The sequence below is a fragment of the Poecilia mexicana genome, unplaced genomic scaffold (genome assembly GCF_051168715.1).
Source record: "Poecilia mexicana isolate PSO_F unplaced genomic scaffold, ASM5116871v1 scaffold_18, whole genome shotgun sequence".
In the NCBI taxonomy this organism is placed as follows: Eukaryota; Metazoa; Chordata; class Actinopteri; order Cyprinodontiformes; family Poeciliidae; genus Poecilia; species Poecilia mexicana.
Genome location: NW_028263387.1, coordinates 14,501,054 through 14,523,133, shown reverse-complemented (window position 1 = coordinate 14,523,133; position 22,080 = coordinate 14,501,054). Strand labels below are relative to the sequence as shown.

General features: G+C 39.5%; 1 protein-coding gene across 2 annotated transcripts in view; it reads right to left on the bottom strand.

Annotated features, from left to right (window-relative positions):
- The window catches only part of LOC106923590 (glucosidase 2 subunit beta-like), a 166,001-nt gene that overhangs the window by 8,280 nt on the left and 135,641 nt on the right, over positions 1–22,080 (bottom strand). The window contains exon 13 of one of the 2 annotated variants that reach the window (XM_088016138.1): positions 12,227–12,298. The exons of the other annotated variant lie outside the window; for it this stretch is intronic. Within the exon in view, the coding sequence (XP_087872264.1) occupies positions 12,227–12,298 (72 nt within the window). The remainder of the gene's footprint in view (positions 1–12,226; positions 12,299–22,080) is intronic. 2 annotated transcript variants of the gene reach the window in all.

Here is a 22,080-nt window from a genome sequence, read left to right as displayed (position 1 = left end):
GAATTACTAAGGTGTGATTTCGATTGACAAAAGCAGATGGAGTTTTGATTAAATCACAACATTAAATTTGTTGTATCTGCAGTATTACCTCCAGGGTTAAATTAATGAATCCTGATAAATACTGTTTGTAAGTGAAAGGTCTCATTTACATTTTTTTTGTTTTTAATGTCTAAACACTGATTTGGAACTAAAAAAAAAAAAGATTAAAAATGAAATAGTCTAATCCTGATGAAGGGTAATTACCATTAAAAAAGCTGATTAGCTCCTCTTCTTCTAATAATAGCTTGAGCTGATTTAAGCTTCTCTCGCTTCCTTTAAAACGCCATGGTGACCACCGATTCTGTTTTAAACTTCATCGTTGCGCTAATCCCAACGCCTCGAGTGATAAGTCCTGGAGATCCACTGCTAATCTCGCTCAACGCTGAAAGGAGAGCTGCCCCCTCTGCTACAGCCACAAATCAACCTTTCAGAAGCAATTATCGTTTGGACAACCCCGCTCTGGTGTTAAAACACCCTGAAGATGCTGAGGCGGGGGGTGGGGGGGGGGAAACTGGGGCAAAATTTCTGCTTCGTGTTGATGTTTGTGGGGATTTTAGTCTCCGGGTGTTCGCCTGAGAAAAAGACGAGGAGCAGAACTCGAGGAAGCAGCAAACATAACGGTGGCCTCAAATGAACCCAGCATAAATCTGCTCGTTTGCCTTCAGTAATGTCTGGGATGTTTGTTAAGCTGATGTAAACCCACTGAAGCTTGTTTCTTCAGACTGAGAAAAGCACCGCCGTTATATATGCGCTTGTGTGAACGCGTACTGCCTTAAATAAAAAGAAATGATACGTCAGATGTAGAGTTTCTGCCCGGTTTGATTTAAGTATTATAATTTGCAATTGTTTTAAAGTTCACGATTGTGCCAAAACACAGGGAAACCGCGTAAAAAAGAGGCATATTTAAAAGTGCTGGAGTTGAATACAATACTGAACGGTTGCAGTGCCAGCACCAGTCTGAACCATTGATTACAATGCAGGGTGGATCCATGCTTTTATGCCGTTCTTTGTTGTTGCAGCTGAAATCAAACTCATTGGACAGGACAACTGTTTTCGAATCTGTTATTGAGTAATTGTTGCAAGACTGCGTGAGCCGTAGCCACGGTTTTGTGTTCTTAGCAGACTAGCAAGGCACTATTTGTTGTTCTGCATGCTGTCGGCTTCGAGGTTCGACTTCAGAGTGCGTACAGTGAAGGTATTCCGCATACACTGGTTGTAATGAGCTACTGAATCACTTCTATTATCACAAACAAGTCTGCCCGTTCTCCTCTGACCTTTGAGATCAACGGGGCATTTCCATCCACCCGACTGCTGCTAATTGGATGTTTTCTCTTTTTTTTTTTTGTTTCTGGTGTGTGAAAATCCCAGTAGATTAGCAGTTTGTGTAATACTCTGACATCAACAACCGCGTCACATTCAAAGTCCCTTTTCTTCCCCATCCTGTTACTCAGAACTTCAGCAAGCCCCCTTAACAACCTCCAGATCCTCAGGTGTGGCGAGTTGATGCTGTATGATTCACCGAGTCGCGATAGACTGTCTGCCCCATGCGACCCATAACAAAAAAAAAAAAAAGAAACTAATTGAATTAACTCAGACGACCGTTCTCCAGTAGCAGCTACTGAAACGTAATGTCAACCTTCTTTAGGCTGTGTAAAGTCTAAGCTCTTTCCTTTCACCTTCCCACCATAGCATCCACTCATTAGCCAGCGCTGCCATAAATTAGGCCTCACAGCTATGCTTTTCACTGCTCTAACAAGGGGTCTGGTGCAGCAGGTTAGTCTGCTCACTAGGCTGCTAATGTGCTAATCATTTACAACATGAGACACGGCAACGTTCCGGAAGGTGGAGAGAGTCATTTTAGAGCTGCTGGATGATTTCAGCGAGCCAACTCGCACCCCTCTCTCGTTCCCCCTCCCCCACGCCCCAGAAAACGCCCGTTCACGTAACCCCAGCGGTGCAGAGGACGGCTTAACCTCTGCCACTCTCGTCGGGTCACCAATCAGAGAGTGGCGCTCTGAGACGAGCCTGGGTGATGTCATTACTGTGCCAGGCGCCGATGCTGCTCTCGCCCTCCTGCCGCCCACTGTGCCCAGCGCCTTCATGAATAATTCATACGCACAGGAACATGTGAAGGGCACATGCAGCCAGAGCTGGGGTTTTTTTCTTTTCTTTTTCAGATTCACAAACACTGCATTTATGATAGCTATTTCTCTACCTTTACACTTTTCTGAACAATAGAATAGAGAACTGTAAAATGGCGTCCAAATAAATGTACTGTACTTGCTGTAGGTCTGCCAGTTACATGTTCGGAAAACAGGTTAAAGGTTTTGTTTTTCACAACAACCTCTCAAGTATTTCTCTCACGTACATCACCCTGACCCACACGGTTGCTATAAAAACATCGGTGGCACACATTTTCTTTCACTTTCAAGGCCAAAGCAATTTCATGTGGTGATAGAAAAAAAAAAAAAAAAAGCTAAGGATGTACATTTCATCAACACCTCCTGACAGGACCTGATGTCGACCCCAAAAATCAGCATTCTGCTAACAGTCCGCTTGTGCCTCATTAAAGACCGAGCTGTTGCCATGAAAACCCAGCAGAAAGGCCATCGGAGGTTCACAGTGTCAGCTCCCCCCCCTTGCTCTCCGCTCCCCGCCACTCTAACGCACACGAGAGTCATTACCAATCTGGCTTGATTACCAGATATCGTGTGGGCCGTCAGGAAAGAGGGCCATATATCATAAACACATTAGGGACCGGAAGCTCTTGTATGTAGGCCGAACATTTCCCCGCGACCGTGAACGAACGGAGAGGCTTCTGGCTGCGTCGTGGCACGCTCCTCCTCCTCTGAAGCACTGGGCACTAAGAGGCTGCCATGTTTCCAGGTAGAGAGGGGCCCCTCTCTCTGCTAATGGCACTCCAGCGAATGACCTTGACAGCTTGAAAATGAGCACATTAAGTAGAGCACTTAAATGCGCAATTATGCACTTGTTCCAGTCGAGGTGTCACTGCTCCGTAGGTTAAGATGAGAGTGGGGTGGGGGGGGGGAGTAAAAAAAATAAAATAAAATAAATAAATCATGTTTTTCAAATAGCTATCAAAACAATTAAAGGACCGGTGTGAAACGAACAGGAACGTCACTGCAATCGCTTAGACAGAATTTTTTTTTTTTTTTTTAAAAAGCAAAACGTATAGGAGATATATACAGAGTTAATCTAATGCTACACGTCCTGTATCCTGTTTAGACTGAATAATACAAACCATCTCACTGGGACACATTAGCCAGCAAGCGAATAAAACGTCCACATATAGTCGATGTTTCAACAGGAATAAAAATAGTGAAGCGTTAAGATTCCGGGGCCAAATTCTTATGGCAAGATGATTGCATCAAATTATCTTCAAATATATAAGGAACATATTTGCCAAGCTCCTTCTGCTGTTTTCTTCCCACTTTGTCTCGCTATCTATACGTCTACGCTGCAATTTACTGCTAACTGAAATAAGAATATTCAAGGAGACAGAAATGTTTCTGTTGCTGATGGAATGATTATTTTTAAATTAAGCTAGAACACAGAGTTGCATTACTTTCATAAATCTCAAACGATTAACTTTAAAATACAGAAATGTACAGAGTGCTGGATGCTCAAAAAGAGCTCCCCCCTCCCCCATCTATCTCTATGTAAATATCCGCAAATCCACTGTACAGCACATGGGCATATAGAACATATTTAAAGAACTATGAATCATTTATCATCTGCTATCTGGAGTCTGTTGCTCCTACACTGTGCTGCTTCCTGTTATTATTCATCAAGTACAGTTGTCAGATGCTTTAGAAATACTTGATAGGAGCAGAAACAAATGCTTTCAGCTGTTAAAATATTTTAAATATCATTACACAAATACCATGATTGGGACTTTTAGTCCATAGCTGGAGCTCCAAGCCAGGCTATTTTGCCACGAGCTCTTTCAGTGTCATTCATGGATTCAGCCTGAGTCAAAGTTAGTTTTTTTTTTTGTTTGTTTTGTTTTTGTTGCGCTCATTTATAACCTGTTTGTGTTCGATCAGTTTTGCAGTTATAATCTTGCAGCTCCCCAGCGACTGCAGTAAAATGGCCACCAATAGAGATAATTAGCTGCCGTACTTATCTCCTGTTTACACAGTTCACGTGCAGCATGCTGCAGAAAACTGCTAGTGCGCAGTAATTAATCTGAAAACAAGACGGAATCTGAAATCTTTTCCGTCAGAATCCCGTTCCTGCGCCGCTCTTTAAAAAAAAAAAAAATAGATGTCAGGCTTTCGAGCCATCCTCCCGAGAAATAGGCTCTTATTGATCAAAAGAGCATATTTCCATATTGCCATGGTCACAGAGTGGAGTCTCTGCTTTCATGCCAATAAATTTGCTCAGCTGGATCATTCAAACTAAAGCCCCTCGAGGGACTTCGACAGCCTGGAGGCATTCACGTCGATGTACCTCTTTCTCTCGGCACCTGGGAGTTTTTTCTCACAATCAGAGGATCTTCCACACGGAGGACAAAAAAAAAAAAAAAAAGTGACAAAATGAAACACAGTTGTGCCAATGTGGTTGGGTTTTAAAGTGAGGCGGCGGTGAATGCGAGAGGAAAAAAAAACAAAAAACATCTTTACATGCAGCAGATTTGCAAACAGCAGACAGATGTCAGCCACAAAGCACTTCCCTATTTGTATTTTCATGGTGGCCAGCACATCCCACTCTCTCTGGGGTTGCTCTGCGCTGTCATTTCAGCTGCCGAGCTCCTTCGTAGTGGGCACACACAGCCATTCACTGTGGTTTCAATGTTGCTAGGCTACCTCACCGCTCCACTGTTTTCCGTTTGAAAATCTACTGTTCAATAAGGCAGTTCAAGGGAGACCTGTGGGTTTGAATACTGAGTGATGTGAACCTGCAGGAGTCACTTGTAGCACTCATGGACTTGTTTCTTGTTCGAGATTCTTGTCTTTATTTCCTCCTTGATTTGATTACATCATTTCATTACCTGCCTCTTCAACCCATACATTCGTTCAATTTCAATATTCAAATGTTTCTGTGCAAACCTTGCCTATTGGTAAATTTTCTCTTCCAAGATTTTCACATTTTCATATCTGGTTTTTTTTTTTTTTTTTTTTTCCAGACTTTAGGATTTTGAGGATGTTATGAAATCTTTTGACATAAGACTGAAAGTCTGAGCTATTGATGTGGGTACCAGATATGCAAGTGAGTACTTTCAGCTTGAAATATTTATAACAAGTTCGAAAATCATAATAATCAGTTTGTTAACCTGAATTAGCATGTTAATGTGCTAGCAAGCACTATGGTCTATTTTGGACAATGAAGCGAACAACCTCTGAATACTAATTTTCCTGAACCACAGGACAATGAAATGTTACAGTTGAACAAACAGCACTAAAATCGGCTGACTCACTGGAAAGTGGAATATATAATAATTGAGTGGGTGAAACAAACACAGCTTATATTAGATATATTCGCGCATGGAGATTGTACTACCTTCAAATTCATCTTCTGCTGTCACTTATGCTGTGCACTACAGGGAGTGGAAGGAATTTTAAGGATTAAGCCAAATTTAGCCCTTATAAGATCACACCAATTCATAAATGTGTTCTTGTATTACTATACTCATATTTTGCCCTGGTGAAATCGTTAAAATGTGATTCCATGTCGGAATATTATCAAGTACAGATGATAAAACAATCTAAAACATTTAAGTAGAAATTCAAGCAACAGGCAGGGGGTCACACCAGAGAAAAACAAGCAAAAGCAGAGCTGACTGTAGAGAACCTGGCAGAAAAAAAAGTATTAATATGGAAATCTTGCTACCTGAGAGGGTCAAAATGCTGCAAGAGGCGACAAGTTGAATTTCATGATCTATTTGCTTGTTGCTTAAATTAATTGCTATTCCATCATCCGATACATGATGGAATAGGGATGAAAAAATGGGTAATAACTCTCTGTTGCATACTTAAAGCAAGAAAGTGAGATTCAAAATATATTGGGAACAAATGAACTGCCAAAGAATATCCACCCAAAAAACATTACAAGACTTAGTGAGGCACAAAATACAAATGGGAGTAAAACCTAAACAATGCTCAACATTATAAAATATGGTTAATAACCCCCCCCCCTATTCTGGCATGCATTCAGCTTTGGATTTTGGGCTTATCCAAAGCCTGAACTGTCAAACACGCCAATTGCAAGGGTGAAGGGTGAACAAGCAAGCCGCTCGCCAGGACCCACACAATTTCAGTATTTCAGTTTTTTTTTTTTCTGTTCTCCTTGTGTGCTCCCAATAATCACAAGTGTAAAACAGTTTGACCCCTGCACAATAGAAGGTCGGGCTTCTCGAACTTTGCTGGGCAACACAAGCCGACCCCCCCGACCCCGGCTGCGTGGCTACCTGATTTCCCCCGAGTCCCAAAACAAAAAACTCATTTGATGACCCCTCCACTGATCCCATCCTCCTCCACAGTTGGATTCAAATCATCTCGTTGTCCTCTGAATTTCATATATTCATGCTGCTTTCTTGTGTGTCTTGTTTCCTCTGAAATTGAATTTATATTCTTTTATCATCTCACATATTTACTGATCAAACAAAAGATGTGGGGGGGAAAAATTATTTTGTGTTTTTAGAACAATTTGTAGCAGCTGTGGCTATTTCTATGTGCCTGACCTTGGGCTAAGTTTGAAAGGATCTTCATTAATATTTCAAGTACACTTCTGGAAAGGTTGTTATATACAGATACTCAGTTAGCATACTCAATGTTTGTTTTCTTTTTTCGCTGTAGTTTTTGGGGTTTACAGGAAATGGGCTGAATGGGAATTACAGGACATTAACATTCTTCCAGAATAACCTGTGTTTCCAAATGTGTAAAAGACTAAGCAGTGATGCTGCCTCTATTTATCTAACAAATAGGGAATTAAAAGTGAAAGCAATATCCGCGTTTGCGTCTAACTTGAAAGGACGAGTGATGTTTTGGATTATTGCGGATATTATCCTACTTCTTGTTAGTAGCTGGCGTTAAACTTTTCATTTGTGTCCAGCTTTGCTTTCTTAAAAACGGTGATGCAATATCTATAAATTAAGACATGTTTTATATTTACTTTTGAACTACAGCACCAAGATTTGTCACAAACGATGCTCGACAATGATCGCAATGCCTGAATTCAATCAACTACTGTCAATAATTTTGACAGTATAATTTAAACGATTGCCATCATCATTATTGTTCTTCTTCTCATTGGTATTATATCCAATAATAATCGTCCCAAAACCTAGCAGTTAGTTTAGAAAAAAAAATGTCAAGAAAAGTGACTGTTCACTTTTGGAGAAACTGAGAAGACGACATAACTGTGTTTCTTTGTTGACCGTTCACAGAATGCATCACAATTGCAAGTGTGAAATTATTGAGTACTCATGTAAATATTCTTCTTCTTCAGACTAAATTCTCTATTTTTCAAGCAAGAAGAGCCTTTTGAATGATTCCACCCCACTGAAGCATTAGCCAGTCTCAAGTAATGTAGTTGTGTGTTTATCTTTTCAGGTGGACTATTTCCGGTTGTGTGCATTTTACCAACTTATTTCACTGAGTGTGTCTTGTTGATTTTTAGGGAGGAGGTTGGTGGAGGGGGGAGGGATCATGAAGACGGACGACGCTGTCACACCGGGATGGTGTTTGTCGCAATGCAAGCATTTTCCTCCGCTCTATTATCGCTACTATTGCTGATGTTATTGTTACAACAGCCGTCTCAGGAAGTTGTTGAGCTGCTGAGGCCGAAAGGCAGAGAAGTGAAAATGGGGGAACTGAGAAATTGGAATTCAAGAAGCGGAGTGTGTGTTGTATAATATCTGCATTTACAGATAATTGGGAGCATGGAGTATGACTGTCGTACATTCAGGATTTTTTAAATATTTTTTTTAACTGCCACACATGTGGCCACATTAAAAGAAGAGAGTGTTCCCAGTTGGTTTGTCGTTGAGAACATTTGCATAGTTAACGGACTAATGTCAAACATGCTGCAAAACTAAGAATGAAGAAGGGCTTAGGGAACAATTTTCACTTTGCAAGCCGCAACCACAATGAGCTGTAATCGCATGCAAAGCATCAAATCCAATTTTGTTCAAATGGTTTAAGCATGTGGTAGTGATGGCATAAAAACAATAGTCAGAGTTGAGGTTTCGCATGTTACCGCTCTCCTCCGTTTCATTCGGCTGTCCTTTAGGACGCTGGAGCAGGTGTGATAAATGCTACCGTTTAAATCAAAGCCCTCCACTCTCTCCCTCCCGCAGCCCTCTGGGGAGAAACAGGATGCCTCCATGCAGATTGATATCAGGAGGCCCAGCCATCTCCTGCAAGCTCTGACTGATGGTCTGTCTGGATAAAAAATGAACTTTATACCCGCCATTCTGGTTGTGATTCATGCGTCTCCTCTGCCATCCGCGCAGACCTTCACTACTGTACATGCTCTCTGCAAACTGCACATTTTATCACGTACGCGTCCAGAAAAACACCAAAGTGTTTGCATTCACTAGCTTACATTCGCAAATTTGCCAGAGGCTGAGCTAAACATAATATCAAAGCCAGTTTAAGTCTCTTCGTCAGATTCAGTATTAATTAAACATACAGCTTCACCTCAGCAAATTAAAATGTCATTGAAAAGTATCTTTCAGTAATTGAATTTTAAAAGGTCATTCATTTATTATATAATTTTATTGCAAACAGAACTATAACAAGATCTCAATTCTGTTAGTTTTGTTCAGTATGTCTTATTGCTAATGAAAACACAAATTTCACAAACTAGAGAATTGGAATTTTACATGAAGCTAATAAAAAGGATTTACATTCTTCAAAAGCAATTACCAGTTATCAAGATTGTCAACTTGACGGCTGGCAAGCTAGTCAACAAGAAGTTAAGAAACAAAAACATACCAATAAAGGCTCATTGACTGCTGTGTGTAAGCTTACCTATGGAAAGCTTAATGAAAGAAAACAAAGTAGGAGAAAAATGCCAAGCAACAGGGATAATTCCAGTCTGGAAATGAAAATGATGCAAATCTCATCCTGTAGTTTGACGGAGATTCACATGGTGTAGAGTGCTGTTGCCAGACACAGACCTACCTAGGACATGGACCAAAAACTGTTTCCTTTCTCTGTTAAGGGACTCTATAATCAGAGATACCAGATATAGTCTGGTTAAGGAGTAAACGACTGGACGGCTGTAAAGTAGTCCAAAGTCTTCTATGAGAAGTAAAGGTATCGGACTCTGGAGGAAGAACGCAGAAGCAGAGATCCAAATTACCTAGTGAATGATGATTTGGGGAGCCATGCCATTAGCTGGTTTTGGTCCAGTTTTTTTTTTTCCCCAAGTCTACAGTCAGAGAAATCACCTACAAGATTATTTTAGAGTGCTTTATAAATCTTTCTGTTGACAAGCTTTTATGGAAATGTACACTACATTATTCTAATAGGTCATTCTTATCAAAATTGGCAGACTACATACGTGTGACATGTAATCACTAAAATACAAAAACTTTTGATAATATTAAGTTATTAAGACGCACCTGTAGCGTGAAAAAAAAAATATAAGTATATCTTTGGAATCTTTGGATCTGTGTCATTATTGGCAGAGATTTTATTCCAACTTCAAAGATGTGTTCAACCAACGTTCCCATTTGGTCCCGTCAGCCCCTCCATACCATCATGAGTGACAGGCAGACAGAGCGTTGGGGTCACATTACTCAGAGTTAGCATTCTGTTCCTCTTCTTTCCTGCACCAACAACATGGTGAAGCATTGCACTTTGCGCTCCAAACGGGAGAAGGTAGTGTGGGAGGCGGTGGTGCAAAAATGTAAAACGCAGCCTCGGCTTTGGACTCCAGTTAATTTGTCATTTGAAAATGAAAAAAAAAAAAAAAGGACAAAAATATATTTATATATTTGCTGAGGAGGGTAATTGCACATAAATTAGCCTGTAACATTTTACTTTAGCCGCCTAGTGAAGACAAGTCACGCCCGATTCAAAAGAGACAACATATTTTGACAATGTCGCGAAGCCCATGTGGGGTTGTAGATCTTCCGCCGTTTGCAAAACAAGTCAAGGGTGTTGAGTTATCATGTTTAGTTGTTGTCCTTTGAGAGATGTTACAGTGAATCGGTGAATAAAGCCGTTTCAGTAGCGCTTCCAAAATCAGTGGGATTGAATTCCAGGAACTGCACACTATTAAAAATTCAGAGGGCTAAGGCCAATGAGGGACTTTCGGAGAACAGAGGAGAAACAACCTATTATTGAAAACCAAAGATATATATATATTTTTTTTTTGTTGACTAGAGAATTGTTTCACAGAAAGTAGATAAGAGGCGTAACAATGCATTTGTTAATGCAACACTGGAGCTCTATGACAACACCAGGACAGCTATAGTTCAAAAGCTAAAGAAGTGGAGAAACCTGAAAAGTAGATGGAAAAATACAATATATTTGTCAAAGAATGATAATCCTGAGGACGTCAATGGATCAGATTACAACTGCAGTGTAACGTTAAAAATCAGCCAGAGAGTGTGGATGATCTTGGAGAGGTATGACGTAGAGAGCATCCTGGCCTTTTTCAGCTTTCATAGTGAGATCGTGGCCGGGTTTCCCTGCGGCGGCCCACAGCAGCTGTATTGTCTGGTCAATGGAGCATTTTAAGAAGAACATCACCACCTTATTAGTGCCAATTGTAGGACGGTTTTTCTATGATTTATTTATTGCAGCGCTCTCGTGAGGCTGGCTGGTATGAAAATTGTGACCTGCCACTGAGCAAGCTTCAACCAATAGAATCTCGCCAAACACCTAAAATCCACAATTTCTAAATCAATAGATATGTCACCATTAGCAGGCCCCTTGTGTGTAGTAATTGGTATGTGCTTAACTGCCATACAGATACAGAGAAACGCACACACCTCCAAATTGCGCATAGGCTGGTAGCTTATATATGTATATGTTGTATATGTAAAGTGCATTTACTCACCGTCAAACAGAAATTCCTCCTGCTTTTCACTAAACTTGAAAAGCAGGAGGAAGAAGTGTGACGTGTGGCTTGCGGGGTTTGTAATATAACAGCATAAAAGTCTCAGCACAAAACATTAAAAAATAAAGTAGATCCTCCAAAGAGTTGCTACAAAGTAGTAGCTCACCACCATCAAAGTGTAAATGTGGGTGTACGACTGAATGTAGAGTAAAGCACTTTGGAGTCCTCTGGACTCAATAAGGTGCTAGATAAGTTTCCCATTTATCACCAAAATACTGGTTTCATGTTCTGTGCTAGGCTAAAATTACTCACACAGATTCCACAGCTGAGGAAACATTGTGATGGTGGTAGAACTGTGATAGGATGACTGAGAACACATCCGGAAGAAGAAAATCAGGGTTGCGTTGAAACAAAGAGCAAAAGAATCGCGATTGCCTCGATGCTGAAATCAGGTTTGCCATCGTCCGCTGACGTGTGAACAGCTGTTTGGGGATGTGATTGGGGCCTAACATACTATGCTGGAAATTAAAACTGTAAAGTGAGATTCCCTAGACATAAGAACTAGAAAGTATTTTCTGACGTCTAACCCTGATGTCTCCCATAGCATTTATGACACACATCAAACCCCAGCAGTTGATGGAACCATTTCCAAGGTTACAGTCAATCACTAGCATGTTGTGATGAAACTGAAACCCTTAGAGGCATAAAAAAACAAAACAACCCCAGCAGTATATGGAGCCAGACCCATTTTTCCTGGATCAAGAGGTATTAAAATTATAAAACACATCTGTTAGAGGCTGATTAAAGGTCACAAGAATCAAACAGTGACTGAATGAGGTGGGGAAAAAGAAATCAAACAAATATTGATCTAAGGCTAGCTTCCACATAAGTAAAGCGATGGGATTTGTTTCAAGTTCATTCATGAAAAAGAAACTTATCATTTTATTTACCTAAGAGGGAACATGCTCTGCAGCAGATTCTAAATGTCAGAGCAGAACGCATGCACAGTCACTTTAGAAAGAATGTTTTTAAATCAAGTTCCTCCATAATAGATTTGCTATTTCCCCCACTTTGGCTGACACATTCTGGCAGGTCATCGATTGAGATATTTCACTCTGGAAACCAAATAGACAGAGATTGAGGTACTTACCCTAATGAGACCTCTGTTCCTGCTGTGCTCTTTTGTGAGACCGTATTGAATGGGCACAGGGTATACATGTACCTGCAGAGGAAATAGAAAGGAAATGTGCCTACTAAATTAGATGGTACAGATGGTTGTACTTTAATGTACAACTTTTCTTTTCACTCAGAATTCGCTCGGCTGATTTCCTCTATTTTGAGACTTTGATGAAAATAAAATTTGCTGGCTTTTGATATTACTGGCAGATTGTAGCCCACCACAGATGTTCAGCACGAGTAGAAATGCCAGCTAATATGCATCATAATACAAGAACACAGTTTTCTCTCTGCTGGACTTGGATGCACATCTGATTATCATCAGAAATGCTTGGTATAAATATTAAAGCCCTCCTATCAGGGAATATGTGTCAGTATTAATAATGCATTAAATGCACATGCGCCACGCAGTAGTGTCAAACCCAAACAGAATCATCATCAAACTCCAATCTCCGCTATCTTTTGATCGGTTTGAAAGTCTCCAGCAAATTTTAGTCTAGTTTTTCCAGGGGGGGAAGAAAGAAAAAAAAAAAAAAAAATTAAGGGTTTTTGTCAATCCTTAATGTCAAGTAATATTTCTAAGTCAACTCCAATCAGAACAAGCAGATCTACGCAAGACCTTAAACTGCTGTGGGAAAGCCCCATCACACATACTAATCAAGTACTGGCGCTAGACTTATGCTGGTCGCAAGTGGAGAATCAAACAGCTTCTGGATGAACGATCTCCCGATATGTATGTATGTAATGTCCATTTCTTTAACAGCCTGCAAATGATGACTAAATCGCTGGCATCGGTTGGGTAATCTTTGACTGAACAGTGCGGGTACATTCTGTGCTTCTCTTGGCTGACGTCTCTGGAGTTATCTCAAACTCCTCCAAATGAGCGACTCAGTCACAGAGAAACCTCTGGAAGTTCACACAAAACTTTCAGGAACTTTAAGAAGTGCCTCGCTAAATATTGTGCTGCTACGTACACATAGCATCCGCCATGCTCCATTGTTCACAATATACAAAAACATGCGCACACACACACACACACATCCCAACCTTGACTCCTAAAGTTGACACAAGTGAGCGTAGTGTTAAGAGTTTACATCTATTCACCTAAATATCTGACACCAGTTATTATGAGTCAGCCAGCTGCTACAGCTTTGACAACTGAGGCAGAATTAAGACACTAAACTTCAGTTCATTATCTATCAGCAGACAACAGAGAAAAACAGCAACAAGTCGCAAAACTATGGAGAGGTTCGGCCCCACAAATACATAAACTAAAATGAATAAAGATACACTCTGTAGCCAGCTGCCATTATGTGCACAGACAACACTGATGTTACTAATCTTGTAATTTTTTTTTTTTTTTTTTTTCATGTTTTCAGGAATTGTGTCAGTGTACTTCAGGTCTGTTTCGTGTGTGTGGGTATACTATGGGCTTGTCCTGGATCAACAGCAGCTAGCAGAGCAGATGCTACCACTTCATCTAGTTTGCTGGATCAAGTGGTAGCGGGTCAAATGATGATAAGAGTCCTGGGTCCTGGTCTTATCTCCAGCTCACCTTGTGAGGTCTTCTTTTGGATTTAAGTTGGAGGACTATGAAGGTCATGGGAGAAAATAGAGTTTGTGTTCATTTTTTTTTCTATTCAGGGACCATTTTATGATGCCATGCAGCCTTACACAGTTCCCAGGGTATTTAAAGGGGAAAATGGCCCACAGCATCATAGATCCTCTACCATGCTAGAAAGCATGAGGTAATTTCCCAAATGCCCATCGTTTGTTTATACTTGGATTCACTATCTTTCAATGACAGTGAACGAGAAACGTCACTATCATTCAACCAAAGCTCACAGTTCCCAGTAGATATTAGAAAACGCCACGCTTACATTTGTGTTGGCAGGAGAAATAAGGGTCTCCCCTTGAATTAACGTTATTAAGCTAGAGGTTGGATCTGTTTTTATTTATTTTTTTCAGTTTGAGAATATACTCAACCGTCTTTGTTGAGAGTGTCAATAATAATCCGATTAAGATGCAGTAGTGTGTCCTTGAACAGGTCGTTCATGCTCGACAATCTAAACTTGTTTTTAAATATTGACGGATAAATGAAGAACTAACGAAGCTGGATGAAACATGAGTCTTATTTTAACATTTGACAACAAATACATTTCAAACATCCACACACCTCGTCTTTATGTTTTCTTAGCAAACAGAATTGTGAAAAGTGTACAAAAAAGTCTTGGTATTATTATATAGTACATCTTTTTTTACAAACTGCTACTAAGATTCAATATTGTCAGGTTTTCTGATGCTGTGGAAATCTAACACTGATAAGAGCTGTGAAACATCAGACAAAAAAAAAACCCTCTGTGTAAACAAGATTTTTTCTTTTCTCTATGGCTAACCAGTGAGACAAAAAAAAAAAGAGTGGCATGGAGCTACCAATTATCCCACCACCCACAGCTCTTCCACTTGGGCAAAGACAAATCTAGAGGAGTTAACACTTTGCTGAAGCCATCACTAATGTACTTGGTGCTGGGGAGTTGAAGCACGATCGCTCAATCCAGAAGCAAACTGATCAAAGTCCTTGATGGAGACGCTGACAGGGTAAAAGGCAGCCGGGCTTTTTTTGTTTTTTATTGACACTTGAACCATCATACGGACTTCCATGAAAGAACAACAAAAGAGAATGAGGGAGGAAGGTAAAGAGCATAAATATGTACGGGTTTGGAAGTGTGCGAGGGATCAGCGGGATTACCTTACCTACAGCTCATGTTATGATCCATGTGTATATATTGTTCTTTGGCTTCATTATTTTTGTGATATTCCCCTGTTTGTCCTGCTGTTTTACTGACTGCTCAAATTCTGTAGGTTTTCTCATTATTTACATTGAAAGATTCACACAATGATCCTGCCAAGCTCTGGTCTGCTCTTTTGTTCCTACTTTAAAACCATCAAACACAACACAGACGGATTAACGCAACTACGACTCAAGCATTACTGAAATGATAAAGTAATTACTTTTGTTAATCTCATGCGAATGTTCTTTCTGCACTGATGAAGATTCACTCACCTCAACATGGAGGACGCTTAAAACTGAAAGTAAAACCGACAACTTGACTTGTTTTCTCATTACTGTATTTTTCGGACTATAAGCTGCTACTTTTTTTCCCCACGCTTTGAACCATGCGGCTTATAACCTGCTGCGGCTTTTCTTTGGATTTTTCTTCAACCACCAGGGGGCGCTTTAGCAGGAAGTGAATCATTGGAAGTCAAAAATTGGAAATCAAAGAAAGTGCTAATTTTCATTTAGAACAAGCACATGCTAGCAGCAGGCACAACAGAAAAATGTTTTAAAACTCATACCCCTCATCATAGAAACAACACGAAGAAGTTCATATGATGCAGCTTTTAAGTTGAAGACTATCGATCTGGCAGTGCAGGAGGGAAATAGAGCCCTCTGCTGCGTCCCTATGGAAAACCGAGAGCGGCGGAGATACCAACGACTTATATCCCGGTGCGGCTTATGTACGTTTCCAGGTTTTTTTTTTTTTTTCAAAATCTTTGTAGGTGCAGCTTATAGTATGGTGTGCTCTATAGTCCAGAAAATACGGTAGTTTGGTTAATAACAGATCGGAAATGCCGTCCCGATAGAGTTTCAATAACTCCCACCATCCTATTTTCACTTGATATTTGCTTTATTGTTCTGCACTATGTCACTTGATTCATTACGTTTATAAAGCAGGTGGTTCAGCAACAATAAACATCCTCATTTGAACCCTAAAACATGGTGCTTGGAGATGGTGGGGAGAGAAAGAGGGGGTAACACAAAGAAAAAAGCTTATTAATAGCTCCCAGAAGGGAGTACCCCTATATATCAGGAACTCCTTTTCACTCTGTCTACATCTAATGACAAGCCTTCAATGCACAAAAAAAGAGGGTCTTAGTGAGGGGATGCAATGAAATCTGACCCAAGATCTTCAAATGTCTGACTCCATGAAGGGAGGGAAACTAATAAAAACAAAAGTTTTGTGAGGAAGAAAAGGAAAAAAAAAGTCATAAAATATAAGAAATGTCAATGTGAACATGTAGACCGAGGTGCACGTTGAGTAGCTGTCCGCTGGCGAGACGGACCCTTCTGCCATCTGTGTTACATAAAAGGGACATAGCAGAAAGGTCAACATGCACATTTACACAAACTGTCCCCAGCTATCCCTAACAGAAAGCAAAGCACGGCACAAAGGGGGTAAATATCAGCAAAGATGGACGGGTGGGTGACAAAGGCTTTGAGGAGAATAGACTGACAGCAGTGGGGGAAAAAAAAATAAGAGTGAGGAGCAGCAAGGAGAACAAAGACAGAGGGAAGGGGCGAGACTGAAGGATAAAAAGAAATAAAAGTGCGCAAAAGGGAGTGGGAGGGAATCTGAGTGTGCTGCCGGTGATGCTGCGCGTATGAATCACCAACTGCACAGACTGAAAATATGACAGATGATTACATGCAACAAGAGGGACACTGGGTGGAGGATACAAAGGATATTAAAGACAGAAAGGCGCGGGGATGAAACGCAGTGGGTCACTTATTAAATCTTTGGTAATAATCAGGAGCGTCAGATCAGAAACGACAACAGTGATCTTTCCATTCTAGTGCCGGACTCCACGTCGCGTCTCCTTCCATCCCCCGATGTTTGATTTGTCGCTGTTTGACAATGCTGCCCTGACACTTGCCATAATAGGCTGCAACCACTGTGTCAATCTTTGGTAGGTGTGTTCGGGCTGACAGTACACAGCCAGAGAATAAATATCTTAGATGCAACCTCCAAGACCCTGGGGCGGTATTTCATACCTCAGTGAGTTGGACAGCCAGCTGAAGTCCCCTACAGAACTGCTGAGATCCAAGATTTTCCCGAAGTAAAACTGGTTTTCTGTCTCAGTTCTTACAAGTTTAATTAAACAGAGTAAACGCATAAAAAGACAAAAGATTATCTAAGACTTTACATTTATATAAACTTGTTAAAGTCTTAAAGACCACAACATCCTGTGAGTATAAATTTAGGTTTATATTGAGAGCACAAATCAGACATTACACACACAAAAAAGACATTTTGCTTTTACTTCACTGCACTTAATATCAGCACAGATCCCAGTATTACAATACATAGTGTAGTGAAAAAAATACCCAAATTTCCCCATTTCACATTTGCTCCGTTTTTGCTTTTTTCCCCCCCAATGTATCAAATCATTAAAAAAATTTCATGTGAAACAATGACAATCTGAGTTGCAGCAAACATACACATCGACTTGGAAAATGGATCTTCTGTTAAATATTACTACTACCTCTACTTCCACACTTTGCTGCTTAGTGCTTAGTTACTGCAATGATGCCCCCTTTGTGGTTTTATTGCTTTATAAAATATTGTCTTATTTCTCCAATTGTGTCATTACATCACATTCTGTTTAGCAACCTTCACGCAAGAAATAAAAGACAAAAGCAGTCACGTTAAAGCCAAATCTACACAATAAAATGTTCTTAGCTCGTCAGCAGAAACTAAGAATGTCAAACTGAAAGTGAGTAGCTGCTTCTGAGCGGTCACCTTAAAGAAAAGCTCGAAACAAACTTTCATTGGGTAACTCCAGCCAAAACAGCAGCAGAGGCTTTCTGCTTATAAAGCGGACATTTAGTCAAATCACTTTTTATCACCGTAAAGCAATCCACTTATTGCACTTTGAGCTTGAACAAACATTATATACTATATTAGCAAAAGTTTTAGGCCACTTGGCTTTAGACACACAAACTTTAATGACAGTCCACATTTTAATTTAATATGGTGTTTACCCACCCTCTGCAGCTATAGCGGCTTCAATTCATCTAGGAAAACTTTTTATGGGAGTTTTTAACCGTACTTCAATACGGTCAGACTCAGACATTGGCTGAGAAGGCCTGGTTTGCAGTCTCTGGTCTAACACTGAGGTCAGTCTAGGCCAGTCAAATTCTTTCACATGTTTTGTGCACAAGTGCGTTTTCGTGTTGGAACATGAAAATGCTCCAACATGGCTCCCCAAACTGTTCCCACGGAATAAGGCGGCGGATAAAATTCTTCAAAACACATTTACTGATCCATTAAGAGTTGCCCCTCACTGGACTTCAGGACCTGAGCCCAACTCCTAAAAAAAAAAAAAAACCCAGCTCCACATCATGATCCCCCTCTTCACAAAATGTTACATTTGACTCAGTGCAGTCAGGCAAGTGCAGATCGTCTGACGACTGCCAAACCATGACTTGTCCGTCGGATTTACTGCTTCAGAGGCCGGATTTTCCACTCAGGAAAACACGTCATCACTTTTATAATGTCAAGCGGTGACATGTTCTCGGGAGATGACTAATAATTAAGTAGCAAGGAAATTTTATGACTAGACCTATTGCACAGGTGGCATCCCATCATGGTAGCAGGTAGGAGATTCGCTGACATACTCTACATCCATGGATGATTGACTTTACATATCCGTGGATACAGCTAATGATTTGAAGATGAAGAAACAATAGATAAATGTTTATATACGTCTAAATACATGCTATGAGCTCCTTTTCCATCAACAAAATATGTGGAAGGGGGGCTTCTTTGTAATACAGGCCATGTTCAAACAGTTTATAGACATGCAAAAAGCCTGGCAGGATACAAATATTATGATGATGTGATGAACATGCTAATTACCACAAAAACACACTGAACCTTTTTAAAAGGACTTTATCTCACCTAAAGATTACAAGTGAAAGATAACCGGTTAAATTTGTGGTTGTGAAATTAATATCGAAAGTGATTTTCTTTTCTCTTTGAGCTCGGAGCAAGTTCTTGTCAAACGAGTTCCTGCTTAATACTATCAGACAAGATGACTTAAGGCTCATCAACAAATGCAAATGGACAGATTTCACATTTTTCAAAGCGTTGCACCCCATCACTTTAATCGTTTTCGTTTTGAGCCAAATCACGATCATGAATGCTCTTAAGGAGCCAGTTGTGTCAGAATGTATTGATACAACTTGTTCACAAAGTGCTAAAATATCAATGAATCCTTCCAGGATTTTGTGATATTTTTTTTATGCAATAAAAAATCAAAGTGTTTCTGGTACTAATTTGGAAATATTTGCGCTTATTTGTGACGGTAAATGTGACTTTTTTTTTATTACTTGCTGCATAGATCATGAACTATAATCTGACATCAATTAAGGTTGAGGCAGCTGTCTAGTAGAAGTAAGAATGTTTTTGACAATTTTAGAGAAAAATCTGCAATAAACTCCCACTTATGTGTTGGCACTAAAAAGTGCGAAGATTTGTTGATTTTGTGTGAATTTCCACGATAATTCTCAAGAAACTGGAGGGACTGATTGACATAATTTGGCAGTGAACAGATAAAAACCGCATTGATTGAAAACATAATATTTAAGCACACTTGGAGTTTAGTCTACAATCTAGAGGGCCACATAAAACTAAAATGTTGTTCACATATTGTTTCAAGGAGCAAATCATTTGTAATCCAATCAAATTAGGTGCTTTAGCAGTCAAAACTAGAATTCAAAGTTCCTAACATATCAGCACTTTTCTCTTTAACCGGAAAGAGTTGTTCCACTGAAATAATTTCAACAACCCGTTAAAAAATATATAAAAAGAATGATGACAGTCACTAAAAGTCTTGAACCTCACAGTTTTGACACAATCATGTTCCTAAATTTTTACCAGGGCTACAAAAGGGAAGGAAAAAAAAAATCTTTCTGCATGTAGTCTTTCGCAAAGAAGAAAAAAAAGGAGAAAAACGGCAATTAAGCACTTCTGCCAGTAGACTGCTATGTGGCAGCGTAGGTGGAGTTCACTCTAGGTGATGCTGAAAACATCAACAGTGACTACAGGTAGCTGCTCAGCCACGTACCACAGGTCAAAGGTCACGTGGCAGCAGAAAATGATGCAATTAATTGTTTATCAGCGAAAAATTTGGTGAAATGAACACTTCATTTAGCTAGCTTCAACAACCTTCAATTATACATAAAGTAAACTACAAAGTGACATGCAATATACATGCTAATAACGCAGTGTTCACATCTGCTGTTTATCATATAAAACTATAAGCTGCGTATGTTTTTCATATATACAGATTCAGAAGAAATTAAGAGACCATTGAAAACTTTGTGGTTATTCCAACAAATATTGGTTCCTGAACTCCTCCAGAGTTAAAGCATTAGTATTGTTGTTTCTAAATGAGTACAAACCTGTTTTCTTTGCATTATTTGATGGCTGAAAGCCCTGCATCTTTTTCGTTATTTTGACTTTCTCATTATCTGCAATTAAACACTACATTTCTGCTTACTAAATACTAAATGTTCATTTAACTCAAACATATACCTAAAGAAAGCAAAATCAGAGAAACAGATCATTTCAAGTGATCTCAATTTATTCCAGAGCTCTCTTTCTCTATATTTGGAGATTCTTGTATTTATTTTTCTGTAAATCAGATTTTAACCTGGTTTTAAATGACGTAGATTTAGAGTTCTTATTAATACACAATTTATTATTTTAGCACAGGAACAAAAAAAACCTGTGAAGGACTCTTTTTTTTTTACTCTGCCAATGAAACCTACAAAGAAGAAGAGCTTAATAAGAAGGTGTGGAGCAAGTTATCTCAAAATAATCATTTCACTTTTGCTCCTCAAAGGTGTAAAAATGGTTCTTAATGCTAAAATGTGTTGGGAAATCTAACTCAACATAACTTGAGGTGATAATTAGAATTCCCACATTAAAAGTGAAAATAAGAGCTGAGCCAATGATCAGATGTCTCGACAGAGCAACTGAGAAACCTCCATTGTCACGACACAACAGCTCTTTCAAATTCAACGTTTCGTTTCGAACAAGGAGGACGAAGAGGCAGGCTATGTATGGTCTTTCTCTTACCCCCCACCGAGGATTACGACATAAATGTATAAAGATAAAAACAGATGGAGATCTTCCAAAACGTCGCACTACGAATTAAATAAATTAATCACAGGCTTGACCAAAACTGAATTTCCTGAAGTCGTCTTCTGCTTTTCACAACTATTACCTTCTTATTTTATATTGTCATTTGGAAGAATTCACAATAATTTTGCTAGACGTTATGTTAGCTTATAGTTCTATATTTTGTTGTTAAAATAAAAACAATGTAAGATTTTTTTTTTAGTCACTAATAAAATTTTCTTTTTACCACAGAATTTTCTTAAAATATAATACAAATAGTTTCCTAAACAACGTCAACAAAACATCTTTTTACTGGTCAAGCTGATTTTGACTGGAATCACCACAGATCGCTCTAAAATCCCTGGGTAGGGCTACGATTTGGAAAGTGTCCAAGCTGCTGCTTTCAGATAGATTTTTACAGGATTTCCTTCTAACTTTAGAAATGTTTTGATACACTCCCCTTTAAGGACTCGTCTTTAATCTGGGGACTCACTAAGCAGCTAGTGGGCACCAATGCCTGAGTTTGGTTTTCCACACGTAACAGCATCAGTCGTCTGCAACCTTCAGCGGAGTTGGAGGTTTCTGTTTGGCTTCTTTCCTGAAGCATTGTTAAATATGTCAAAAGTTGTAAAAAAAACCAACAAAATAATAAAAGTAAAAATTGCCGTACATACTCTTTAAAGGTTATGCCATATGAGTAAGGTTTAAAGCACACCACTCATTGCATGCTTCTTCCTAATGTGGTGTCAAACTGCCAATTTACATTTTGTCGTACAAACTGGTTTTACCAAATAATAGCATGCAGAAGGAACATTTTTTTTATTTTTATTTTTTCTTTAACTGGTTTAAGTCAAAGTCA